Genomic DNA, 27,939 nt, shown 5'->3' on the forward strand with positions numbered 1-27,939 from the left:
ACAGAAAAGCTGAAAGGGCCACAGGCTTCAGCCAAATCCCCGAAGACCAAGAGTTGGCCTTTCTTACCGGGTGTCTTGCAGAGATCTGGAGCAAATGGGCAGGAGTGACTTCCTTCCCCAGTGCCCTTCCTCCCTCTCTCCCTCTACCTCCCACCGCCCATTCTCAGCCTCCCTTTCCTGGTAGATGGGGCAGCCCAGCCGGGTGGCAGGCAGGGCCGGTCTGAAGGAGCTCAGTGAGGTGCTGGGTGCTCTGGGCCCCTGGAAGTTTTCTACAGGTGTCTCTTGACATGTGCTTTTCTCTGATGTCTCTGCAGTCCTCAGGGTGTGCATCTGCTGATCCCTGCACCAGGTGCCAGCCTGGCTGGGGAGTGTGGTGGGTATAGGGCGGTGACTTCTCGCCTGGCCAGTCCAGCCCCGGGCCCAGGATCTACTCCGTGTCAATGGCCCCTCCTGACCTGCTGAGGCACAGTGGAGAGAGGGGGTTTCCTTCGCTCGTCCTCACTCACACAGGCCCAGGAGGCCCCAGTTTGGGTTCCAGCTGTGCCGTATTTGTACCCTGCTTTGGCCCCAGTGTCCATGTCTCTTCCCAGAGGGGCTGGAACAAGAGGAGGAAAGCGCCCCCTCCATAACAGCTTGGGGGGCAGGCATCTTCTATGTCCCCAACTTACTTTTCCATTTGAGCTTCTAGGCTCTATTTGGGTTTGGCTTGGCTGTCTAAAGTGTTAGGATTCTTGTATCAGAGCTGCACCTTGAGTTAGGAGGCAGGATGGCTGTGGAGCTATGCAGAGCTCCGCCTTTTCTAGAAGCTTCTCCCGTCCAGCTGGAAAACCTTGATGGCTCTACTTGGGTCTGTCCTCCATGGAGTAGGGGGACCAGCCCACCCCAAGGGGTGGGGATGATTATATGGAGGAGCCTTAGACTTGCCTTAGACCTCACTCCCCTGGCTGTGGGCTTTGCGCTAACCAGCCTCAGTGTCTGCATCTGTAGAATGGGGATTAAGAACATCCCCCTGACAGTTTCAAAAGTTAAATGACATGCTGGGTGTGAAAGCACTTGATATACCATGAACCACAATATAAAGTATTCCGGCACCCGGCATTATTTGAATTCCTCCTTTGTACAAGGCAAGGGAGTGAGTTCCAAAGGTCTGTTCAACACGTCTGCTTTCCCTGGGCAACTCACCCGGTGTCAGAGATGGACATGTCGATAAACAGGTGATCACGATGTAGTGTGAGGACACTGGAGAAGCCATGTGGCTTGCTGTGCGGTCTCGTGCCTGCTGCCCCACTCTCCCCCAGCAGACAGCTTGGTCTTTCAGAAACACAAATGTCGCTGTCCTTGTTTTCCCATTAAAGCCGTCCCAAGGCTCTCCCGTGCTTTGGGATCCAGCCTAAATTTGTTCACGTGGCCTTCAGGCCCTGTGTGGTTTAGCCTGTGTGATTGTCCATGAAGCAGGAGTCAGGCAGGGCCTGGGGGGAGCACAAGGCATGGGGACCAGAGCAAGAAGGCTGCCCAGGACCAAAATATGCAGAAATGACCTAGGACTCAGGACTCTGTGTCCTTGAGTCAGGACGTTTCCCGCCACCTTGAAACGTGGGCACGAGATGCCATTCTCAGAAGCAAATCAGCGTGCAGATCTTTTCAGCCTTGTCGGGTCATAAATCCGTCTCTCGATCCGCCGGGAGGCTTCTGTGTGCAGGGCTCCATGCAGGGCACTGGGGAGGTCGAGGTGACAAGCACAGAAAGCTGGGATCCAGCCCAGGCCGTGCCAGGGGGTCAGTGCTGAGGGGAGGAGATTATATCCAGCCTGCAGGACTGGGACATCATTAGGAGGAAGTGAGATTTGATCTGAACCTAGACGGTTAGGTGAGATTTAGATAGCCACGAAGAAAAGGAAGGGTATTTCGGGTAGAGGCGACAGCAGAGGCACAAAAGCCCGGGGCACCTACCGGGAGTGGTAGAGATGGTGTGGCCAGAGTGTCAGAGCGCATGGAGCCACACCTGCAGGGTGCGGGTGCCTCAGTGATGGGAGGCATTGCCAGGCTTTGAGCAGGGGAGTGCATTGCTTAGTGCTGTGCTTTGGGAGGCTAATGTGGCAGCGGTGTAGAAGACGGGTTGGAAGGGAGAGAGAGTGGAGATGGAAAACTGTCACAGTGGACGAGTCATCAGCCATCTAGGCACATGGTTACCAGGGCTTCCTTAACTGAGTGAGGAGCGGCGGAAAGCGGTGGACTCCACAAGGACAGCACCCTGAGGACAGGTGTGTAGCCCCATGCCTGGCACAGAGTAGGTGCTCAGTAAATACTTTTTGAGAGACTAAATAGGAAGATAGCATGAAGGAAGAACAACCATTGACAGCCAGTGACAAAAGGGGGCCTGGGAAGCTTGAGAGTGGGGAACCCAGGAAGAGGAGCACGTTGGATCAGTTCTGGTGGAGAGTGGGAGTGGTCTGATTGGAACTGTGGGCACAGGAGCCCAGGGGGCCATCCCCAGACATTCTGAGACTGGGGTTGAGGTCTCTGTGCTCTGGACGTGCTGCCCCTTGTTCTGGGAAGGGCTCTAGCCCTTGGGCCGCCATTTCTACCTTCCTAGAAGTCACGTCTAAGGAAACCTCCCAGCACCACTGTCTCATGTTAACCATAATAGCAGGTGTTTATTGAACACTTGCTGTGTTCTAAGTGCTTCTCTGTGTCATCTGATTTTACAGTGTCCTATAAGTTAGGTCCCAGTTATCACCTCGGTTTTTCAGTTGAGGAAACTGAAATTTCACACAGCTGTTACGCCTCGGGGCTGGAATTCTTAGCCTCTGTGGCACTGCCATGCAAGTGGGGATAGCCAGCCACCTGTCACAGAGAGAAGGAGGCTGAGTTGTTCCTATGATACTGGGGAAACTTGCCTCATTACGTGCTTGGGGACTGAAGAGCAACTTCCGTGTAATATTCAAGGGTTGGGAAAGACCTTGGAGGTGTCTGGCTTCTTTTACAGGCGAGGAGCTAGGGCTCAGGGCATTGCAAGCCTGCTCTGGGTGACACGGTCGATGGCAATTGAATGACCTTCCGCTGTGCGATGTGCCAGCACGGTGTTCCCTGCCTGTGGGAGCTGGTTGTCTCAGGCAGGCGGTGCCTCCCTCTGCCCTGTCCCCTCCCCCAGCCAGACTTAAGCTGATGTGACCTTCCTTGGCCTCAGCCTCACCCCCCTTCCTTCTTATCCTCCCACAGATTGACAAGTATCTCTATGCCATGCGGCTCTCTGATGAAACCCTGATGGACATCATGAGTCGCTTCAAGCAGGAGATGAAGAGTGGCCTCTCCCGGGATTTTAATCCAACAGCCACAGTCAAGATGTTGCCAACATTTGTAAGATCCATTCCCGATGGTTCTGGTAAGTCTCTCATCTGGAGATTGAGCTCTGAGGCCTGAATGTTCTGTGAAATCATCCTTCTGACATTCATTTGTTCATTCATTCATTCATTTCACCATTCCATTCATTTGTTCTCCCATCCATCCATCCATCCATCCATCCATCCATCCATCCATCCGTGTTTCTACTAAGCATCTACCACATGCCAGGCACTGTGGATGCCATGGTTGGGCAGGGCCAACCTGTTCTCCTTAACCTGACGGGCTTGTGGTACTTCAGAAAGTATCGTGTTTATAGGTCTTGCACATGCTGTGTGGGTTGCTTTTATGTGTCCAGAACATGAAGAGCTCTAGAACAAATGACGGGTTTGTTTTAAAAGAATCTCTCCATCAGGGCATCAAGGCCTCCCTTCCTTCATTACCAAAGATAAGCAGCAATCCTACTGGCCAGCAGGGTCTCAGACTAAGAGGGGAGATTCCAGTCCCTCTTTGGACAAATTGCCTAGATGCTGAATCAAGGTAGCTTCCAAAGCAGAGAAATAGAGGAGGTAGAATTGGGAAAAAAAAAAAAAAATATCCTCTCGCTCTGCAACCCTGTGGCTTCATGTCCTGCAGTGGGGAGTTAGGGGCTCCCCGAGGATTGTCTGTACCCCATCCCCAGTGGAGTGGCATCAGCCCCCATACTTGGCAGAGTGGAAGCTGGGAGGCGCAGCCTGGCCTGCTCAGTGGAAGCCCCTCTGCTGGGCTGAGCCGCGGAGGTGGGCGCTGTGCCCATCCCATCTTGCCATGCTACCTGGGGGAGATGCTGAGGAAGCCGTGTTCTCTTAGGGTTGTGCGTACATGCCCTGTGAGTGGCATCCCACGCTCCTGCTGTTTCTGCCCTGCTCTGGCGGCTCTTGTTTAAAGCAGTGTTTGGGGGGCATCTTGTGTGCAGCCTGTGCCACGAACACTGCGGCTGTTACAGCTGACGATCTTGAAACTAGGCAAGTGCACGGCTTGTGGGAACAGACGGGCTTCAGCAGGAAGCCGCTGGCCTCAGAAGTCCTGAATGAGATTCCAGCAACGATGACGGGCGTGTACTGTTTACTCTGTGGCCATGGGTGGGGTTTACTTCATACACACACATTGGCATTTATATCTCCCATGTTTCTTTGGCTATTTAAAAACCTACTTTACCTCCAGCCTCTTGTTTTGCTTCAGGTGTTGGTTACTACCAATTTAGCTTTTTTTTTTTTTTTTTTAATTTAAGTAATGGGGTCTCACTATGTTGCCCAGGCCAGAGTGCAGTGGCTATTCACAGATGTCATCATAGCGCACTGTAATCTCGAACTCCTGGGCTCACGCAATCCTGTCTCAGCCTCCCGAGCAGCTGGGACTGCAGGCAGTTTAGCTTTTTAAGAACTATTGAAGAGATAGATTCTGGCCATCAGAGTGACTGGACTGTGGCGTACCTGGGTGTGTTCTCGTGTCTCTGGCTGGGAAAGAGATACCTTTGTAGTTCACCCCTGCTTTTCTCCAGCCCTGGATGTCAATGTCACCCACATCCAGGAGCCCTGGAGCCTTTCCAGGGTTAGCAGAGTTCTGTAGCAGAGACATGGCTGCCTGCTCCCAGCTGAGAGAAGAGGAAGGGGAGGGGAGGGGAGGTGGGTGTGGACCGCCCCCAGGAGAGCACCTTTGGCTTTGCTTGGGAGAGCTCCAACAGTAGCTGATCTGCCAGGAACCTGACCCTGTGTGACTGGCTCAGGGCAGACATAGGGGAGGGAGGAGGAGGAGCTGCTTCCTCTCCTCCTGAACCCTGCTTCAAGCCAGCTCAGTGTCTGTGTCCCAGGGCCCTATGTCAACAGGGGGCACTCTCCCTCACTTTTTGCACAAATCATTTCCAGGATTGAGGGTCTCAAGGTGTGATCCAGGAACAGTAGTAATCTAGCCATTTGCTGCATTAGCTATTCCTCAAAACAAAGCCCAGAACTCATATATATTTTCCAGCCTCCTCATGTAGATTCATAGTAGACACTAGCACACTAAAGGCCCTGAACAGTCCTGCGGGAAAGAAAGTGGTTTAACTTGGCTTAACTGCCTTTTCCCCAAACCTATTTGATCTTTTTCCTCAACATCTGTACAGTATTTCATCTATCTTGAGAACTCATTCTTTTTTTTATCTGAGTAGCTCTGAAGTCAGTGATGTGTTGGACAGTAATCACATTTTAAAATTAATATTGGCAACGTTTTTTCTTTCTCAGTGTTACATAAAATAATAATGTGTCTTCCAGTCAGTGGTTGTTTTTTTTCTTTTTGAGACAGAGTCTCGCTCTGTCGCCCTGGCTAGAGTGCAGTGGTGTCATCACAGCTCACTGCAACCTCCAACTCCTGGGATCAAGGGATCCTCCTGCCTCAGCCTCCCGAGTAGCTGGGACTACAGGTGTGTGCCAGCACACCCAGCTAATTTTTTTCTATTTTTAGTAAAGATGGGGTCTCGCACTCTTGCTCAGGCTGGTCTCCAACTCTTGGCCTCAAGCAATCCTCCTGCCTTGGCCTCTCAGAGTGCTAGGGTTGCAGGCGTGAGCCACCATGTTGGGCCTCAGTGGTGTTTTAAATGCAGTGACATATGTGGCAGTATGCCCATGTTGGGAAACACTGTTGTGGAATTTGTGGAATTGGCACCAGTAGCCTGGGCCCCATGTCTCCTTTGAGTCTCCCCTCTAGTGCTGATAGGGCCAAATGTTTCGGACCTCTCCCGAGCCCAGACTAGTGCTGAGAACAGAGGAAAGAGAAGGAAGAGGAGGAGGAGGAGGGGGAGGAGGAAAGACCAAAGCCTTGCACCACGAGGGTCCTCCCTGGTCTGTCTGCCTGCACTCAGGCTCCTTCCCCTCCTTCTACCCTGTATTAATGTCTAGAGCTGCTGTAGCAAAATACTACAAACAGGGTGGCTTTAAATAACAGATATGTGTTTTGGAAGATAGAAGGCCAAAAACCTAGATGTCACCAGGGCCATGCTCCCTCTGAGACCCTTGGTAGAATCCTTCCTTGCCCCTTCCAGCTTCTTGTGGTGGCCGACAATCCTTGGCGTTCCTTGTCCTGCAGTTGCGTCATTCCAGTCTCTGCCCCTGTCGTCACATGGCCTTCTCCCTGTGTTTCTCTGTCTTCACATGGGGCTTTCCTCTAAGGATACCTACTGGCCATATTGGATTAGGGCTCACACCAATGACCTCATCTTAACTTGATCACATCTGCAAAGACCCTATTTCTAAATAAGGTCAATTCACAGGTACCAGGGGTTAGGACTTCAGTGTATCTTTTTTTTTTTTTTTTAAAAAGAGACAGAGTCTTGCTCTGTTGCCCAGGCTAGAGTGAGTGCTGTGGCGTCAGCCTAGCTCACAGCAACCTCAAACTCCTGGGCTTAAGCGATCCTACTGCCTCAGCCTCCCGAGTAGCTGGGACTACAGGCATGAGCCACCATGCCCAGCTAATTTTTTCTATATATATATTTTAGTTGGCCAGATAATTTCTTTCTATTTTTAGTAGAGACAGGGTCTCGCTCTTGCTCAGGCTGGTCTCGAACTCCTGACCTCAAGTGATCCACCTGCCTTGGCTTCCCAGAGTGCCAGGATTACAGGCGTGAGCCACCGCATCCGGCCTTCAGTGTATCTTTTTAGGGGACACAGTGTAACCCATAATGACTCTGGGCTCCTTTTTTATCCAAAAACTAGGAGCTCTCCTGGAGTAGTCAGAATTTGGATCTCCTTAATAGTAAATCCATGGTGCTGTTCCCTTTTTGAAATGTTAATCACTGCTTCCACTGTAGTAATTAGTCCGGGACAGAATTAGTAGTAATCCCAAACCACGGAAGGATAAATTGAAACCATGGTGGAGAAATGCCAGTGCCCATTATGTGGTGATGTGATTTCCCTGGCAAAGGGAAAAAGCCTTTCCTTTCTCGTTGACTTTGACTCTGGTGGACTGGACTCAGAAACATTTCTGAAAACATATCTGATACATACCAGCTCATTTTTTATTAGCTTTTTTCCTCTTTGGATTTTTTTTAGTTGCTCTTCAGTAATCTATACATCGATTTAAAAAAAAAAAACTAAATATTTTTTAAAGTAGTAAAGGTATGAATAATAAAGAAGGAAAATATTGAAGTCTTTTAATACTGGTGACTTGGCCAAATAGAATTCCCTCTTCAAAGCTACCGTAGGGACCAAGGGAAAACTTCCCCTTTGCCCTCTGAAATTTTGCTGAGAAATCCGCTCACAAAAGGCAGATTTATAGGACAAAAGGCATATAGATTTATTAAGTCATTTATGAAATGTCCAATTTTGAAACAAAAGTTTAGTTTACTATATCTCAAACAAGAATCAGTACAATTAATCAAAGTACGTGCCTCAACTATCGATAACAGTTTTACCATCTTAACAGTGGCTTGTTCATGACAGCAGCGAAGAAGTCTGGAGAGCGAGTGGCGATGATATTATGAAAGGTGTTTTCCACAGCTTGTTGAGAATTGAATATTTTTCTTTGTAAGAAGTGGTCCAAAGCCTGGAAGAAGTGGTACTCAGTTGGTGCAAGGTCTGGTGCGTACGGTGGATGAGAGAGAGTTTCCAAGTCCAACTTCTGTAGTTCGAACAGCATTGTTTTTTGCGACATGTAGTCTTGCAAGAGGATTGGCCTGTCTCTACTGACCAATCTCAGCTGCTTAATCACAAGCAGTCCCCATTATTTCATCCAATTGATTGTGGTAGACATTCTCTGTAATCGATAGACCAGGTTTCATGAAGCTGTAGTGGATAACACCAGCACTGGACCACCAAATAGACACCATTAGCTTTGTCTGATGAATATTTGGTTTTGGACTGTGTTTTGGCACTTCGTCTTTATCCAGCCATTGTGCCGAATGCTTGCAATTGTCAAAAAATCCATTTTTCATCACATGTAACAGTATGTTATGGTGTAGAAATGGCTCGCCTTTATGTCACGACAGCAAAGAAAGGCAAGCTTCGAGATGATATCTCTTCTGACGCATATTTAATTCATGTAGTACCCAGCTTCTTTACCTTGCCCATTTGTTTCAAATGGTCCAATATTGTTGGGATAGTAACGTCAAACCTTGCTGCTCATTCACGTGTAGGTTGAGATGGATTTGCTTCCACTATAGCTTTCAGCTCATCACTATCCAGCTTGGTCTCAAGGTCACCAACGTGGCTCATTTTCAAGATTAACATCACCAGGACGGAACTTCTCAAACCATGAACATACTGTGCATTCATTAGCCAAATCCTTCCCAAACACTTGGTTGATACTTCGAGCTGTCCGTGCTGTGTTGCTTCCATGATGGAACTCATATTCAAAAATACAAATTTTTGACTTATCCATGGTTTCACAAAAATTGCTCTAAAAAAAATTTGAGCGATAACCACAAGCCAAAATGAGTGTTTGAAAGAAGGAGGATGTGTCTTCACAATTAAAAAAAATAAATAAATAAAGAAGTGTCAAAGTCAAATGTCAGAGATATCAGTTGTCACATTTCGTACTTAAGGAAATTGGACATTCCATACTTAGTAATCTGATATTAACATGTACGGGGGAGAATCACAGAGTGATTACCCAGATATCCCAGTGGGGCCCAGAGGGATACAGCCTGTTTTCAGAGGGGCGGGGGAGGTGGGGAATGTAGGTAATTCTGTTGGGGGACAATAAATGGTTACCGGGGAGAGTGAATGGAAGGCCAACAGAGATTAATTTGCCAGTGGTTCTCTTTGGAAATTGAATGAGGCTGAGAGACAGACATTATCTTGTGGTTATATAGATAATGAGGAACAATTGTTCTCCCTGGAGGTCTGTGTGGTCTTTATATAGATGGGGAAAAGTATCTTCCAGCATCTATTACTCTTTAAGGGGCCTTTAATTCAAAGTACTCATTATACCAGGAAGACTTATCTTGGGGTGAAATAGTTTGGTTTGCTTCAGCCCCAGTCTCTTGGGAATAGCTGTCTCTGTGTCTGGCCTCCCTCAGTTGGGAAGCCTCCCTTTTTTTCTCATTTATTTTGAAGGATATCATAAGTACCAATTAGATTGTAAGCTTTTTGAGGATAGTGTTGGCTATTTCATTGTTCTTAGCATAGTCTTTACCCAAAAGAGAGGTTTTTACCCAAAGGAGAAGGAAAAAAAAAAAAAATATATATATATATACTAGAAGCTTGAATGTACCATTATCTCCGTTCACTCGAAGCAGAACGAGTCACAGTGTGGTCACAGTTATTTTAGGGCCCTAAACAGACATAGTACTGCTTTCCGGCCAAAGAAAGGAAAATATTTCCTTTCTCTTCCTGAGGCATTTGGGGTGTTTCAGTTTTCTTTTATTTTTTATTTTTAAGTAATTTTTTTTTTTTTTTTTTGAGACAGAGTCTCACTTTGTTGCCCGGGCTAGAGTGAGTGCCGTGGGGTCAGCCTAGCTCACAGCAACCTCAACCTCCTGGGCTCAAGCGATCCTCCTGCCTCAGCCTCCCGAGTAGCTGGGACTAGAGGCATGCGCCACCATGCCCGGCTAATTTTTTCTACATATAGTTTTAGTTGTCCAGATAATTTTTTTATTTCTATTTTTAGTAGAGACGGGGTCTCGCTCGGGCTGGTCTCGAACTCCTGACCTGGAGCGATCCACCCGCCTCGGCCTCCCAGAGGGCTAGGATTACAGGCGTGAGCCACCACGCCCGGCTGTTTCAGTTTTCTTATCTGTGAAGACTGTTGGATTATCTGGAAAGTTCTCTCCATCTGTGGAATTTCCTGAATGTCTGGCGTTCTAGTTGGGTTTTTGACAGAGATGTTGCATTCTCATCAGGTAGCTGGCTTGCACGTCGGAGGGCATGCCTTTGTAGCACACGTACAGAGTTCACTCATTAAGCTGGACTGAGACAGGCATTTCATGCAGGCAGAGTGTTTATTTGCCCTGTATTCCAGCACAGCCCCAGACTCGAGAGACATCTGTCTTGTGTTTGTTTTCCATTATTTGCTAGTAATGATGAATGTCATTAGAAAGTGGAGGGTTGCTAGGGGCCCTTCAGATGTTTTGTTTAATGAGCCTTGTCTTGCGGAGTGGTTCTCCTGGCTTCAGTGGAAATGGGAGTTGTGGGAAGAAGCCGCAAGTAAAAGGCAGGCAGGCAGGAAGGTTTGAAACCAGAGATTTGAAGAGGAAGTTGGAAGGAAGCCCACTGCTGCAGAAAGAGGCTGAACCTGAAGTTAAAGGAAAAATAAAGTAAAAATCCAGAACCCTAGATAAATCTCCAGCTCTGGCATTTATTATCTGTGTGATCTTGGAGAAGTCACCAAGCTTCTCTGAGCCTCCATTTCCTCATTTGTCAAATGGGCATGATAATCCCCACCCTGCCTGTTTCACAGGGCTGTCACCAGGATCAAATGAGAGGGCTTTGGAAACTGCACGCTGCTGTAAGAGACACAGTGGGTCATCTTCATTATCATCATCAGTCACTATAATTTAATAACTGACTTTGTAAGAATTCTTTGGGAAGGCCTTTCCTAACCAATGTGACCAGTCAAAGGACCCCACCCATCAGGCCTAAATGTGTAATCCCAGGCCCTGGAGGAAGGATCCAGGGTTTTCAGAACTCACCGGCATCTCTGTGATGCTCTAGGGGAGGGAGGCAGAGTGCAGAGGGGCTCCGTCTCACCCCCACCCTGGCACCCCACCTCTGACTTAGCCATACGGAGTGTGGGTGAGCCACAGACTGCCGCTCTGGTCCCTGTGCCTTGGGGTGACTGACACCACAGCTGTGAACCAGGGAGCTGACCTGAGATGAAAGGGAATGATGACAGATCCCTTCTATTATGGAGGGCAAGTAGGTGTTTGGGGGCTCCATTCCCTAATAAAGATCATTGAACTTGGGAGCCTTCCATTGTAGTTAAAAGAAATCTGAACTGAAATTTGTCTAAGGAAAAAAGAGGCGGCCAGGTGCCGTGGCTCATGCCTATAATCCTAGCACTCTGGGAAGCCAAGGCAGGTGGATTGTTTGAGCTCAGGAGTTCGAGACCAGCCTGAGCAAGAGCGAGACCCCGCCTCTACTAAAAAAAAATAGAAAGAAATTATATGGACAGCTAAAAAATATATATAGAAAAATTAGCCAGGCATGGTGGCGCATGCCTGTAGTCCCAGCTACTCGGGAGGCTGAGGCAGGAGGATCGCTTGAGCCCAGGAGTTTGAGGTTGCCGTGAGCTAGACTGACGCCATGGCACTCTAGCCCGGGCAACAGAGTGAGACTCTGACTCAAAAAAAAAAAAAAAGAAAAAAAATTAATTAATTAAAAAAAGGGGAAATTTGATGTTCCTATAACTGAGAAGTCCAGTTGTGTGTTGGCTTCTGTATCCAGGGACTTATCTTTCTCTTACTTGTTCAGTCAGCCCAACTTTCCTTTGTGTTGGCTTCATGCCTAGGGCACCTCTCCCCTGCAGTGGCAGAGGCAGCCCCTGCAGCCCAGACTGACATCTCAGCTCAGAGCTGGGCTCCTAGTGCAGAGCAGGCCTTGCTCCCACAGGACCAGGGATGGGCTTGGCGAGGGCCGTGATTGGCTGGTTTGGGTCATGTGCCCATCCTGACTCTATCACGGTGGTCAAGATGGCTGACTCCGATGCACTTGGATCACGGGCCTGGATCACACACTGCTTCCCCTGGAGCTGGAGCAGGGGCTCAGCCCCACCTCCAGCCTAATGGGTCAAAAATAGGAGGATGGCTATCTAAAGAGGTGCTAGACTTCTGACAAAGCTAATAAAAATCTTGTTGCCCTTACCATCATGCCTTGATGTCCTTTGCCTGGCAGAGGATAAGACCAGAGAGACCATGCATTTGACCCAGGCATTTCCTATCGAGCTGGCAGCAAACATTTACTGATGGCCTGCTGTCTGCAGGACTCAGTCCTTGGGGGAGGGAGGTAAGCCTGCTAAATTGCCTTTGCCTTCAAGTTGCTTATCACCCAACTGAGGAACATAAGATGTATACACATAAAAAATAATGAGCATTGCAGTATTTGCCAAGTATAAGGGAAGGGAGGGGTCACCCTGGTCTTGCCATGGGTGTGACCATGAGTGAATCATTCACCTAGTTTGGTTGAAGCTTCCTTTTCCATAAACTGAGAAGGTGAGTTAATATTTGTGCAATGTTTCCTAAGTTGCAAATGTGATTTTTGGAAGAGGAGGAATTGCTATGTCTTTTAGCAACCGCAAAGCACACCTTCAAAGGGAACCAGGGTCACTGCTCAGGGAAGGATCAGGAGCTTCGCAAGTCCCCTTGCGACCACCTCAGGGGCTATTTGTCAAGATTCTCCTTAGATAAATCAGCCACCACTTGCAGGTGTGTGAAGTGTCCAGTATTTAGCTTTGTCCTGGCATCTCATGGCCACCCTTTCTTCTCTGACACTGACTCCTGGAGACCCTGGTGATCTGTGCCTATTAAAGAAGCGAGCAGTGGAGACCTGGAGTGGGCGGACTACGCAGGAGGCTGGGAGGGGGCGGGGTCTTTGTAGAGTGTGGAATTGTGGGCAGCTTTGTGTTCCCTAAGACCAGGCTCCTCCCAGATCTACAGGCAGCAGAGGTCATTTCTCAGTTACCCTGCTAGAAATACTTCAGGTCCCAGTCCTCTTAGGTGAGGGGCTGAAAGCTCTTACCTGCTCTGTGTGGACGCCAGCACTACCCAAGCCGGAGTTCCCAGCCACCATCCCCAGGGACCTGCTTTCTCTTTGATTCGTCTGAAAATGAGACTTTTTTTTTTGTTTTTGATGCAGAGTATCACTCTGTTGCCTGGGCTAGAGTACTGTGGCATCAGCCTAGCTCACAGCAACCTCAAACTCCTGGGCTCAAGGAATCCTTCTGCCTCAGCCTCCCAAGTAGCAGGGACTCCAGGCGTGCACCACCATGCCCGGCTAATTTTTTCTATATATTTTTAATTATCCAACTAATTTCTTTCTATTTTTAGTAGAGACAGGGTCTCGCTCTTGCTCAGGCTGGTCTCGAACTCCTGAGCTCAAATGATCCGCCCGCCTCGGCCTCCCAGAGTGCTAGGATTACAGGCGTGAGCCACTGCGCCCGGCCTGAAAATAAAACTTTTGATTGGGCTGGCAACTGAAAAAGTTCCCTTGGTTTATTTTAAAGTTATGAGAGAAAGCTGTCATAAAACATGCAATAAATAAATGTTTATTTAAAGATTAAAACAGTAAATAAATGAATTAAATAAATAAGAATAGTATCAGATAAAATAAAAAGTACCCATCATTTCATCCCAGCATAGCATTTGCTTTTGTGCCTGTTATTTCCCTGTGCACAAGTGGTTTATAGTTGTTTACCAGGTTGAGTTTTTACTCTCTTCCTTAAAGAACAAAGCAGAACAAAACTGAAGCTGCAAGGAGTCATGGATGTTGAAGAGCCCCAGAAAAGAAACGTAGCCATCTCTGGTGTGCTGAAGTCTCACTCAGATCTCATCCTTGGGCGATCCTTATTCTCGAGTTCTGTCTAGGAAGCAGGTTTCATGGTTATGAATTTGAGTTTGGGATTCAAATGCTGGCTTTGCCACTTACTGATTATGTGCTTGGAAAGGATATCTAACCCCACTCTGCCTTTACTTGCCTGTCTGTAGAACGGGCATCATGACAGCACCTACTTCATAGGGTTGAGTGGATTAAGAAGAAAATGGTGCATATACAGCACTTGGTGATTGGCACAGAAAGGCCCAGTGAATGTTAGCTGATGGTAAAATAAAGTGTTTTTGATATTCTAGTGACTCACCTGCCTGAGAGAAGCCATCGCATACAAATTCAGTTTTTTAACTTGGCAGTAGTGTAAAGCGCCATGGAGCTAGGATTCTGATGGGAACCCAAAGAAAACCCTATACTGATTTCAACAGCGCACAAAGTCAGGATCAGAGTTTTCACCAAATCTATGATACTTGCTTCCCGCCATTCTCCCTTGTTCTCCTTTTTTTGGACCATAGAAATAATTTAAGATCAGTGGTGTCATGGGATATATCCATATGATAGACCATAATTCAGCCATGGGAAGGAATGAAGTACATTCTGTGGTGCAACATGGGTAAACCTTGAAAACATGATGCTAAGTGAGAAGAAGCCAGTCACAGAGGGCCATAAATTGTATGACTCCATTTATATGAAATGCCCAGATGGGGAAACATATCAGGATAGAAAATACAGTTAGTGGTTGCTGAAGGTTAGGGAGGTTGGGAGGAAATGAAGAGTGACTGCTAATGGGTACAGGATTTCTTTTGGGGTGATGAAAATTTTTGCAAAATTGGATAGTGATGATGGTTGTACAACTTTGTAAATATCCTGAAAACCACTGAACTGTACACTTTAAAATGGGTAAATTGGGCTGGATGCAGTGGCTTATACCTGTAATCCCGGCTCTTGGGGAGGCGGAGGTGGGAGGATAACGTGAGGCCAGGAATTCAAGACTGGGCTGGGCAGCAATAGTGAAACCCCACCTCTGCAAAAAATAGCTGCCGTGGTGGTGTGGGCGTGGTGGTGTGGGCACGGTGGCGCATGCCTGTAGTCCCAGCTACTCAGGAGGCTGAGGCTGGAGGATCACATGAGCCCAGGAGTTTGAGGTTACAGTGAGCTATGCTTGTACCACTGCACTTCAGCCTGAGCAACAGAGGGAGACCTTGTCTCAAAAAAATAAATAAATAAAATAAAATAAAATAAAATGGATAAATTATATGTGAATTATATCTCAATAAAGAAAATCACCCAACCGATGTATGAAATAATAAGAAATACACATATTTGTCTCTGCCCCAAGTTCCTGGCACAAAGCTCCTGAAACCCTTCTAATTCCTAATCAATAGGGGTGCTAGGAGAATCCTTTGTTCTAATATTTGGTCTTTGACCCTGGTTCCTGATACAGAGCTCCTAAATCCTTTGCAATTTCCTGTTCTAAGGCACTGACTCTAGATAGCCTTAGGATGAGGGCTGGTTGCCAGGGGAACCAGCCCTATAATTAGAGGGTTGGTGCTTTCGGCCCTGCCCCCATCCAGGGAGGGAGAGGGGCTGAAGGTTGAGCTGGCAAACCAGTGGCCAGTGGTTTACTCTATTGTGCCTATGTAATGAAGCTTCCATAAAAACCCAAAAGGCCTGAATTCCCAGGGCTTAAAGATAGCTGAACATGTGGAGGTTCCTTGGTGGCACACCTGGAGAGGGCATAGAAGCTTCTTGCCTTTCCTCCCGTGCTTCTTCCTGTGCATCTCTGCCATCTGGCTGTTCATCTGTAATATCCTTTATAATAAATGGGTGAATGTAAGTAAAGTGTTTCCCCGAGTTCCGTGAGCCACTCTAGCAAAGTAATCATACCCAAGGAGGGGGTTGTGGGAACCCCGATTTCTAGTCTGGCAGGTAGAAACACAGGCCACAACCTGTGCTTGTGACTGGCATCTAAAGTGGGAGGGGGCAGTCTTGTGGGACTGAGCCCTCCACCTGTGGGATCTGATGCCATCTCCAGGTAGATAGTGTCAGCGTTGGATTGAATTAGAGGACACCAAGCTGGCTGGTGTGTTCACTGGTGAATCCTCTGCAGAATTGATTGCTTGCTTGGTGTGTGGGGAAAAGCCTGCACACACCTAGGGTTGCAGAAGTATTCCGTGTTGTAGTTTGTAGGGAATGGGAAAAACACACTTTGGTTTTTCCTCTGTGTCTCACATGATGGCATAACAGGTTGGTGCTTAAGGAACAATAAGCAAGGGTGCCTTGAATGAATGAATGGACCACCAATCCCTGTGATCATGCAGCTACCAAGCACTTACTCAGCTGTCCTGGGTACCAGGGACAAATGCAAAGAATCCTAAATTGTGGTCCTTCCCTCAAGGAACCTAAGAAAGATGATAAGAACAGTGAAATTCAGTGAGAGCTCTTGGTTTGTTCTTTCATTCCTTTACATCTTCATTAATTCTGTAAGTATTTGTTGAGTTTTTACTATATGCCAAGTTACTGTTCTAAGTTCCAGAAATATAGCAATGTGTCCCAGTTTATAGCTTGGTGGAATCAAATACAAAGATAAGTCGACTTTATAAAAGAGAACTTTTTTTCTTTTTTAAACAAAACAACATACTTTAAAAAAAAGTTAAAAATCTCAATGGACCCAGAATAGCTGAAACACTCTTGAAAAAGACGAACAAAGCTATAGGACTTTCACTTCCCAATTTCAAAATTTACAGCAGAGCAACAGTAATCAAGACATTGTGGTCCTGATATAAGGGTAGACATATATAGGGATCAGTGGAGCAGAATTGAGAGTTCAGAAATAAACACATGCATTTATGGTCAATTGATTTTTGTCAAGGGTGCCAAGACTATTCAGTGAAGGAAAGAACAGTCTTTTTAGCAAATGTCCAGGGACACTAGATATCCACATGCAAAAGAATGAAGTTGAACCCCTACCTCACAGCATATATAAAATTAACTCAAAATAGCCAGGTGTGGTGGCATGTGTCCCTAAATTTCATCTACTTGGGAGGTGGGGGTGGGAGGATCCCCTGAGTCCAGGGTTCAAGACCAGGCCAGGCAACATAGTAGGATCCCATCACACACTCACACACACACGCACACACACACACACACAACAACAACAAAATGGATCAAATACCTACAGGTGAGGGCCGAAAGTAATAACACTTTTAGAAGAAAATGTAGGTGTAAATCTTTGTGGCCTTGGATTTGGCAATGGATTTTTAGATATAACACCAAACTACAAACAGCAAAAGAAAAAATAGATAAATCGTACTTCATTAAAATTGAAAACTTTAGGGCTTAAAAGGACACATCCAGAAAGTGAAAAGACATCTCGGCCGGGTGCGGTGGCTCACACCTGTAATCCTAGCACTCTGGGAGGCCGAGGCAGGCGGATTGTTTGAGCTCAGGAGTTTGAGACCAGTCTTAGCAAGAGTGAGACCTTGTCTCTACTAAAAATAGAAAGGAATTATATGGACAGCTAAAAATTATATATAGAAAAATTAGCTGGGACTACAGGCATGGTGGCGCATGCCTGTAATCCCAGCTACTCGAGAGGCTGAGACAGAAGGATTGCTTGAGCCCACGAGTTTGAGGTTGCTGTGAGTTAGGCTGATGCCACGGCACTCTAGTCTGGGCAACAGAGTGAGACTCTGTCTCAAAAAAAAAAAAAAAAGAAGCCATCTCACAGAATGGAAGAAAAATATTTGCAAGTCATATATCTGATAAGGGACTTATTTTTAGAACATATAAAAAAACTCTTACAACCTAATACTAAAAAGACAACAAAAACTTTTAAAACAGACAAGGGGTCTGAATAGACATTTCTCCAAAGAAGATACATAAATGGCCAACAAGCACATGAAAAGTACTCAGCATCATTAGTCATCTGAGAAATGCAAATCAAAAGTGAAAAGAGGCAATAACAAGTGTTGATGAAGCAGGGAGAACCTGGCAACTTCCTACATTACTGGTGGAAGTGCAAAATGGTGCATGTGCGCTGTAGAACGATGGCAGTGCCTCAGAAAGTGAAACATGGGCTCCATTTGACAGGGCAATTCTGCTAGGTATGTACCAAGAGAAATGAAAACGTGTCCACACAAAAACTTGGACACAATGTTCATGGTAGCACTATCCAAAATAATGAAAAGGTGGAAACAGATCAAATTTCTATCAATGGACAAATGGGAAAAGTAAAATGTGATATAACCATACAGTGTAATATTATTCAGCTATTAAAAGGAATGAAATACTAATACATGCCCAACATGATGAACCTTAAAAACATTTTGCTAAGTGAAATAAACCACTCACAAAAGGCCATATACTGTATGATTCCGTTTATATGAAATATTCAGAATAGGTATATGTAAATCTATAGTGACAGAAAGTAGGTTAATTGTTGCTTAGGGCTGGGGGAGATGAGGGGCTTGGGAGTTGATAATTAAAGGGCATAGGGCTTTTCTTTTTCTTTTTCTTTCTTTCTTTTCTTGTCTCACTCTGTTGCCTAGGCTAGATAGAGTGCAGTGGCATCATCATAGCTCACTGCAATCTCCAACTGCTGGGCTCAAGTGATCTTCCTTCCTCAGCCTCCTGAGTAGCTGGGATTACAGGTATATGCCACCATGCTCAGCTAATTTTTCTGGTTTTTGTAGAGACTGGGTCTCTGTATTGCCCAGGCTGGTCTCAAACTCCAGACTTCAAGTCATCCTCCCACCTCAGCCTCCGGAAGTGCTAGGATTGTAGGTGTGAGCCACTGCACTCGGCTTTGACATTATGAAAATGTTCTAAAACTAGTTGTGGTGCTGGTTTCATAACCAAATATACTGAAAACCATTGAATTGTGTACTTCAAATGGGTGAATTGTATGGCATGTGAATTAAATTCTAATAATGCTGTCACCATAAAATATGATAATAAAGGCCTTTCCTTAGGAAAATGAGATGCCCCAAAGCAGTCTGGCACTTACTGTCTTAGGACTGGGGGCTTGGTGGACCACTGGGGCTCAGGGAGGCAGGGGTGGCTGTCATCCCCAATGATACACATTGGGACAGTGGGGATGTCACCTTGGCATCATGAGTAAAGCTAACAGATTTTAACTGATATGTTGGGAGCATGTGTGAGAGTAACTAATGAGATATAAAGAGTGTTTAATGTGGCTTAGTGGTTGGAACCTGCCTGAAGCCACCTCCCTTGGTGCTGTCTGGTGGTCTCGGTGTACAGCGTCTCAGCGTCTTGCTCCGTCCCGCTGAGGCCCCCCAAATACTGCACAGTGGTCCTGAGGGAGGTCTCTGTAGCGGGCCAGCTTACTCTTATGTGACCAAGAGGGACATCTTTTAAAAGCATCCTCTGGGTGGAAACAATACAAGTGTCCACCGATGGATGAATGGATAAAGAAAATGTGGTTTATCCATACCATGGAATGTTATTCAGTCTTAAAAAGGTGTGACATTCTGACACATGCCACAACATGGATCAACCTTGAAAAACATGCTGAGTGAAATAAGCCAGACACAAAAAGGCAAATGTTGTGTGATTCCACTCATACGAAATATCCAGAATAGGCAAATTGATGGAGACAGAGAGCAGCCTGGTGGTTACCGGGGACTGTGGGGGAGGGGAAATGGGAGTTGTTGCTTAACGGTTATAGAGTTTCTGTTTTGGGAGGTGAAGAAGTTTTGGAAATAGTGGTATTGGGTGCACAACATTGCGAATGTACTTAATGCCACCAAATTGTACACTTACAAATGGCTGCAGTGGTAAATTTTATGTTGTGCATGTTTTACCACAAGAAAGAACAACCCTGTGCAGTAAGTGGAGCTCTGGACTGGCTTTCTTTAATCAGTATCTGAGCCGACACACAAGGAACCCAAGGCATGGGATGGGCCTCAGAGGTGGGGTTTTCTCTGAGTTGAAATGCTACGCAATTTTTATTTATGGATAGCAGTGCTGTTTTTGAAATACGGTAAGGAACTAAAGAAAGATGGGTTGGGAATTTGAACTTAACTCAGTACTTCTGTCTCCCTGAAGTTGGAAGTGCGGCAGGGGGAGGCAGACAGGGCCTGGACCCTGCCTAGAAGTGGGCATGGCATGTGACCGTCTCCTAACCCTCGAATCTGATGTGATACCTGTTGTCTCCCTGAACAGAAAAGGGAGATTTCATTGCCCTGGATCTTGGTGGGTCTTCCTTTCGAATTCTGCGGGTGCAAGTGAATCATGAGAAAAACCAGAATGTTCACATGGAGTCCGAGGTTTATGACACTCCAGAGAACATCATGCACGGCAGTGGAAGCCAGGTGGGTCCGCGCTCCCTCCGGGTCAGCGCCATCGGGCCTGTGTCCCCCAGGGCATCTCCAGGGAGCAGACCTCAAAGCGCTGGTGTCCTGAGCCCCTGGAATGGGGTTGCTGGAAGGAGTCCATCATAGATGCATACAGAAAAGGACTCCTGGGCAGAAGGATGGGACAGCCTGAATGGGGGCTGGATTGTGCTTGAAGAGATGCCCACCGTCCGGGTAAACTGGTGCTGGGGGAGTCGGCTGCCTGGACTCCCGCAGAGTTGAGCCCATGAGGAGGGAGGCCCGTGGCTCTGTGGGATAAATGCACTCATCCCCTGAGGATGCTGGGGTTGGTTCCCCAGCACAGGGTTAGCGGAGCCCTTGGGTGAAAATGCCCCTTCCATAAGGTCATTGGCCTCCTCACCTGCTCCCCAGAGGCTCAGGCCTCATAGGGTGTGGCTGTGGCCTTGCCAGGCAGGAATTAGGGTTCACAGCTCTGGGCTGATCAGGGGGCCCCTCCTTACCTGATTTAAAATAGCATTGTAGGCCGAGCATGGTAGCTCATGCCTGTAATCCTAGCACTCTGGGAGGCCGAGGCGGGAGGATCGCTCGAGGTTAGGAGTTCGAGACCAGCCTGAGCAAGAGTGAGACCCCACCTCTACTAAAAATAGAAATGATTTGGACAGCTAAAAATATATATAGAAAAAAAATTAGCCGGGCATGGTGGCACATACCTGTAGTCCCAGCTACTCGGGAGGCTGAGGCAGGAGGATCGCTTAAGCCCAGGAGTTTGAGGTTGCTGTGAGCTAGGCTGACGCCACGGCATTCACTCTAGCCTGGGCAACAAAGTGAGACTCTGTCTCAAAAAAAAAAAAGGCATTGTATAAGCCCTTGGCACAGAAAGCAAAGAAAGCAGGGCCTTGCCAGGAAAATCTTCCCCTTCTCTCTTGCATGTGCTGGACTCAGCCCCTCCAGGGCCCCACCCTCCAAGGGCTTCCTTCCTTTCCTGCCCAAGAGGCGTGGACATGCACAGGAAAGGCCTGTCCACCCACTTCCGGCTGTCTGGTTGTGGCAAGTGGTGGGTCCCTAGCACACTGAGGACCCTGTGATCCTGAGGGGGTTTAGACATCCCCCCTGAGGATTTCCATCATTTCCAGGTCCCTAAGCCTGTCTGGGGGACTGTGGGGGGTGGGGTACTCCTCCCCTCTCCTTTGCACGCCGTAGCCTCCCCAGTCATGGCTGCTGTCCAGGGTGCGTATTCAGAGCTTGCCAAATGTTTGCTTTAGGAAGGGCGTGTTCTCAGCAAGGCTCGTGACTAGGTTCTCCAGGGAGCCCATTTGTTCTGGGGTGGATTTTGAGATGAGACCCAGGAGTCTTCTCCTCTTGACTCCACTTTATTCCTAAGTTATTGTGGGTGGGACCTGGAAGAAGCCATAATCCTTTTCTTTATCCGAGGCACAGGGCTAATCCGCCTTTGAACCTGCTCCCTGGGATTTGGGTTCAGAGCTTTGCAGACCATGTCATAGTGAGCATCGTGGGGGACACTGTCACTAGAGCAGGTGAACCACTTTGCAGTCAGCCACTGGAACCGGGGGTGTCACTATTGGATGGCCCTGCCTGAGACTCCCCTGCTACTCCCCTGTCACTGGGCTGCATAGACCATGTATCTGTGCCTGCACGAAGGCTGCCCCCGGTGGCTTTCCTGACCATGTGCAGTTGCTCCCCTCAGCAGCCTGGGGTTTGGCATCCTGCCCTTTCAATTTTGGCAGCACGTACTGGCCTATCCCTGTCTCTTCTCCAGGGTCCTTGGGTTGAGCCACCTAAGCCTGGTGCCTTCAGCACTGGGGCTGTCACCCTGTGCTGCAAACATTCTCTGTGCACTTTGGCTTCACCTTTTAGGAGTGGGGTTTGTTAATTAAGGGGGTGCCCCCCACAGGTGCACACTCAGCTGCGTTCACTTCCACAGTAGCATCCTTCTTACTGCTGCCCCCTTCGTCTCAGCCTCTGCCCCATCTTCCTTTCTTCTCAGTCCCAGGGTCACTTTGTTTCCTGCTGTCTCTGTTTCTTCCTCTGCCCCCTTTAAGCAGTCTGAAAGATGATGATGATGATAATGATGATGATATAGTACCATTATAGCAAATACTCACCAGTGCTTGTTATGTACAAGTGATATAAGCACTTTGTATATATTAACTCATTCAAATCATTACAACTACCTTGTTGTGAGGGGGGTGGTATTATTATTCCCTTTTCACAGATGGGAAAATTGAGGCTCAGCTGTTTGATAACTAGCTCACACATGGTGGAACTGGGATTTGAACCTAGGCAGTCCAGCTCCAGATGTTACAGCTGCAGCAGCTTGGAACTCCTAGGCTGGGTTTTGTCTTTGTCTTTATTTGCTTATTTATTTGTTTTTAATTTTATGAGGGTGAGGAGAAGAGTCCAGGAGATGAGGATTGGAAGATGGGAACTGCCCTTTCAGAAGTTTGGGGTTAGTGTAGAAATGACATTGTGAGGTCCATCTTGCTGAGGTCTGTTATCGGCCTATGGAATATTCTGGCAAACCAGGGTCCTCACTTGGCCCATGAAGCAACTCGGACTCACTGATGATGAACAAGGGTGAATTCCTGGGGTTTGATCACAGGGGATTCTCATCTTCTGTGATATGTGGGAATTTTAAAATAGATTTTTGAACTTTTTATTTCAAATAATATTAAACTTATAGAAATGTTTTAAGATAAGCGCAGAGAGCTCCTGTATGTGCCCTTCATCCAGATTCCCCTATTGATTTTTACAGAGGAAACGTTAATATTAATCTCTATTCAGATCTCTCGCACGCAGGGTCCTTTGCACACGGGGCTTTGCTCTGCGTCCTGAGCACACTGAAATTGGAAGTGTGTCTTCCCTCTTCGAGTGACTAGAATTTAAAATAGAAAATTATAAATCTTTAATTTTCTTTCAGTTCTTGCCCTTTTTATTACCAATTTTCCCTATCACAAGCATTCTTTTTATATTTAACACTGTTAGAGAAAGATTTATTTATGACATTTGCTAAAAATGATGAGGCAGAACTTTATTGAGAGAGGGCCGGGGACAGAGGTGTAGGGATCACGGCAGAGGGTCCTCTGTTAGGGGAGAGAGATGGGACCCAACTCTCCCGATTCCCCAGTTATTAACGATTCCCTTTTCCTTGTCTCCCTCTCTCCCCGCCCCCTCAAAAATCTCAGTGCAATTTTAAGATTTAATACTTTTAGAAACACAAAGCAGCATTCTTGAAATGTTACTTATTCAGTTTGGGGAATTTTGAAAAATAAATGATTAAGTTCAGAGAGACTGTATTTTTTTTTTCTTAATTTTTTTTTTATTTTAGCATATTATGGGGGGTACATAAGTTTAGATTACGTATATTGCCCTTCCCTCCCCGCCCCCTAGTCAGAGTCTGTGTGTATTTTTAAAATAATGAGTTATGTTGTCAGGAGAGAAAAAAAAATTAATGTTTTTTTAGACACTGCAATTTTGAGTCTAGGGAGGTTGGGTAACTTCCCTTCCTAGTTGATCCCAGATGTAGGTCAGCCCAGGGGTAGCTTCCTGCCTCCCCGGGCAGGTTAGAGTCCTGGTTCCTTCTCAATGCAGTGCTAAAGGAGTTGTGTTTGTGGAACTCGGGGCTGGTTACAGGCGCGATCCATGTCAATCCGTTTTGCAGCCAGAGCTCTCCCAGCCAGTCCCTGCCCCTTCCTGCAGAGCTTCCCTCCTGAGGCTGCAGGGGAGCCTGGAGCTTGCGAGTGCAGATGGCACGGGGCGCGAGGACGACTTAGTGATGGGTTTACATCAGTGTGAAATATAGGTCGCAGGGAGCTTAGCCGGGCTTCTCCAAGGGAGGTAGTCACGTGTCAACTCAGTCAAAGGTGCCAGCTGCAGCCGGAGTAAGAGTGACTCAGGGACAGAGGCTCCTAAAGCAAAATTGACCGGGTTTTCCATTACCTTGGCAGCGAAGTCTGACTTTAAAGCTGGCTTCGGGCACATCTGGGGAAAGATGGGAATGGCAGTAATGGCTTCTGGCCCACTCTAATGGATGCCCTGCAAGGAAAGCCTTCAGACAGATGGCCTTGACTGGGAGCAGGGCTGGGGCTGCTCCATATGACTGGCTCTTCCAAGACTGCCTTCTGGGCTCCAGGAAGTTCAATGACTGTGTCAATCCCATATTTAAGAGAGGTCTAGTATTGTGACAGTCATGAAAAAGATAGACGGCTACCTAGACTGTGGCGTGGCTGCCAGAAGAGCATGTGTGTGCTAAGGTTGCATTAATAGAGGTATAGAGCTAAAGAAGGGAGGTTGTTCTACTAAGCACTCCTCTGATTGGAACACATATATGGAGTATTATCTTCAGTTCTGCTTATATTTTAGAAGTGAGGGGAATTATTAGAGAGATCCAAAAAGGTTACCTGAGAGGTAGTGAGCCTCCTGTCATTGGCAGTATTCTGCAGAAGCTAGGGAGCCACTGTTCTGAGCTCTTTCTAGTGGATTCCTAAGATGTGAGTGCACCTAATAAGTCAAAGATAATGTGTCTTAGAGCAGGCAAGCTTAAGTTGCAGCCCAGTAAATAAATTTTGGTATATTCCTATCATGAGGAGAAGGGATAGTCTATAAAGATGCAAAACCATGTAGATGACTCTCATGCACATAATATAGAGTAAAAGAATGCGGACACCCAAGGGTGCACACTGTCTTGTCTCCACTGAGCTACCGTAGACAGACAGGCAAAACTAGTGGAGGGTGCTGAAGTCAGGGCAGCTGGCAGGTGCCCCTGTGGGGCTGGGTGGCAGGAAGGGGGGGTCTGGGTGCCACTAACCTGGTCCGGGCACTGGTGGGTGCAGCCTGAGAGAACCCAGTGAACTCTACACTTAGGATGTATGTGCTTTTTTTGGGTATGCGCGTTACACTTCAGTAAAAAGTAAAAATATGGTAGTCTGAAGATGGCTAAGCCACTCCACTGGGCTTGAGGCTGTGGCGTTGCCCGTGGAGGTTCTGGAATTTACAGTTAGCAGTGCGGGAAGGGGCCAGAAGGCTCCTCCACCTGGGTAGCCGATGGAGACCTGTGACCTGTGCATTATGGAGGGATAAGTGGATTTTCTGTTAGTTTTACGTTTTTCTCAGTACCCAGACAATACCTGTTAGTGACTCCTGAGAGGCCAGTTCTATTTGAAGGTTTTGAAATGCTGCCCAGGAGCTGTGCTGGCCCACGGGGCAGCTGTTTTTAAGCGGCTCTTCTCTGTGATCGCACAGAGTGTGGCTTTTCAGACGGGGCTGCCAGGTCCCGCGAGGATGGGTACCTCGGCAGGTATGCTCCTTTCCGTGTTCGCAGGAGGGAACTGGTTCTGTTTCTTCCTGAAGTCCCCTTTGTCCCACCTGACTGCCCTCTCATGCTTCCTCCAGCTTTTTGATCACGTCGCCGAGTGCCTGGGAGACTTCATGGAGAAAAGGAACATCAAGGACAAGAACTTACCTGTGGGATTCACATTTTCTTTCCCTTGCCGGCAGTCCAAAATAGACGAGGTAAGGACGTCCTGGGGTGACTGGGCTGTGCACATGCCCCGGAGTGGACAAGCCCATGAAGCCTTTTTCTCCACCGCTTTCCCCTTTTGCTTCCAGGATGAGCTTCGTGTCTGGTATTTTTAAAGAAATATTTGCACAAACTGTGATGTCATGAGGTAGTGTTTATTTTTTGGATTACCTTAGTTATTTATGTATTCTTAGAGACAAATCATGGTATTTGTGGCCACCAGGTAGGAGAGCCATTTATTACACTCGAGCAGGTGAAGGAAAGGAAAGTAGGTTTGATGGTGGTGGAGAGAGGGGGAAGCCCTTTTCCAGAGGTGCCAGGCGTTATCTGGAAGCCATCCTGGTTGCTGCAAATCTGATCAGGGCTCTGTCCCTCAGGTGTCAGAGCCACCTCTCCCCGGCATCTGCTGGTCAGTGGCTCTAGCCCCAGAGAGGTGCTTAGTTCCTTTGTTGACCTCCCAGGTGACTTGTTGCACCCACCTTCCTGTTTCATTTGTTCATTCATTCATTCGTTCAGGAAGGATGGACTCAGACTAACCGCGTGATAGCATTGAACCTCAGAGCACTGCAGCAATACAACATAAGTAGATGTAACCGTGTTCTACGTGGAGAGACAGAAGCACAAACAACACACACAACACACACACCTCTCCCGCGAATAAACTAATAACAGGAATTCTGCTAATTAACATTATCGAGGGACCATCAGGTACCAGGCTCTGAATGCACACAGTCTTCAAACACCTCTGTGAGTTAAGTGCTTATGATTCCCATTTCACAGATGGGGAAACTGAGGCTCAGAGGGGTTAAGAACCTGCCCAAGTTCACCTAGCCAGGAGGAGGCAGAGCCCATGCTTATAACTAGTTCACTTTCTTACAGGATAGTAGTGTTTGGGCACAGGGCACACTTGCAAGGTAGCACCCCTAGGCCCCTTTGCCCCTTTCGAGTAAGCACCCTCTCCTGGGTACTGCTACTTCCTGCTGCCCGGGTCCTTACATCGGAATCAGCAAGAAGGGGCTTGAGAGCCCAGCAGGCCACGATGGAGCACAGAGGCCTCCCCAGGGTCACAGGGCTTAGAATGGCAGATGCTGGACCAGGGCCCAGGCCCCACCTCCCACCAGTACCCGCCCTCCCTCCAACATGTGTGAATGCTTCTGAGATGCTCGGTCTGATCTTTTGTCCTTTCAGGACTGCTGTGGCCACAGGGAGCCTCATGCTTTGGTATCTGGCACTGCTACCCTTCCAAGGTGTTCAGATCAGTTTGGCCTTGAGCATGTCCTTCCCGAATCCTTTTGCAAAGCCTGTTGTCAGTACTAAGTTTCCCTCAGTTTTTGAGACCGAGGCATGACAGTCACTCCCCCTCCCAGCAGAGATGGGAGGTGGCCTGGGAATGAAGAGGCTTCAGCAAACTGCTTCACGGTCACTCAAGTGTGCATTCAGCAGCCGTTTGCAGAGCGCTGTCGCTGTGCTAGGTGTGGGCTCAGCCCTGGGAGAGAATGGCCCGCAGACATGGCCTGCCCCCCAAAAGGTGTAGTCTTCCGGGGAGGAAGATGTTGCAGGAGTAGGGAGAGAGAACGTCCTCATGGGCACAGGGGCCTGCCAGGGGGAGCAGAGGTGCCTGGGAGGGGGCATTGTGGGCAGAGAAGGAGCCAAAGGTGGGGGCCCCACCCACCAGCCTTGACCCCATCCCAGGAGGGCTGCCTGGGCTGGGCCAGGCTACCTGCCGGGGAGCCAGTGGGTCCGTCCAGGAGGCCTGCAAATGCTCTCTCAAGGCCGGCCGAGACCTTCGAGACCATCCACGTCTAGACCAGCTCTTATTCTAGATGAGCAAAAGGAACTGTGCACAAGGAAATGGGCAGAAGGTGTGGAAATAGAACCAGGATTTCTGATTTTCAACCCCACCTTCTTCCCACAACTTTTAGGGAACTGGGGGTGGGGTGGGGAGAGAATTCAGGAGAAGAAAACAAGAGTGTCCAGGGGCTTCTGCAGAGCCTGGATTAGCCACGGTTACTGCTGAGTGAAGAACCACAAGTTGTCTCCAAGGGCTCACCCTCCCCACTGCCGCCTCCAGTCAGTGTGGCTGTCACAGTGAGCGAGGGCAGTGCCCGTGTGGGCAGGACCCCCATCCCCGGGTCAACCCCTGGAGGTCTGCAGGGCCCAGAGAGTGGGTCTCCCAATGCCGCTACGTTTGTAGTGACTTTCCCCAGTCAGAGAAAAACGGCCAAGTATTAATACAA

At 47.8% G+C, this 27,939-nt stretch overlaps 1 protein-coding gene across 5 annotated transcripts in view; it reads left to right on the forward strand.

The window, feature by feature from the left end:
- The window catches only part of HK1 (hexokinase 1), a 69,328-nt gene that overhangs the window by 15,615 nt on the left and 25,774 nt on the right, over positions 1-27,939 (forward strand). For 4 of the 5 annotated variants that reach the window (XM_045569322.1, XM_045569321.1, XM_045569319.1 and 1 more), the window contains exons 2-4: positions 3,219-3,381; positions 20,015-20,163; positions 25,576-25,695. In XM_045569322.1, coding sequence (XP_045425278.1) covers positions 3,219-3,381; positions 20,015-20,163; positions 25,576-25,695 — 432 coding nt within the window. Of the gene's footprint in view, positions 1-2,238; positions 2,261-3,218; positions 3,382-20,014; positions 20,164-25,575; positions 25,696-27,939 lie in introns of those variants that run through there. The other variant, XM_045569320.1, reaches the window with a different exon arrangement.

The sequence above is a fragment of the Lemur catta genome, chromosome 14 (assembly GCF_020740605.2).
Source record: "Lemur catta isolate mLemCat1 chromosome 14, mLemCat1.pri, whole genome shotgun sequence".
Classification (NCBI taxonomy): Eukaryota; Metazoa; Chordata; class Mammalia; order Primates; family Lemuridae; genus Lemur; species Lemur catta.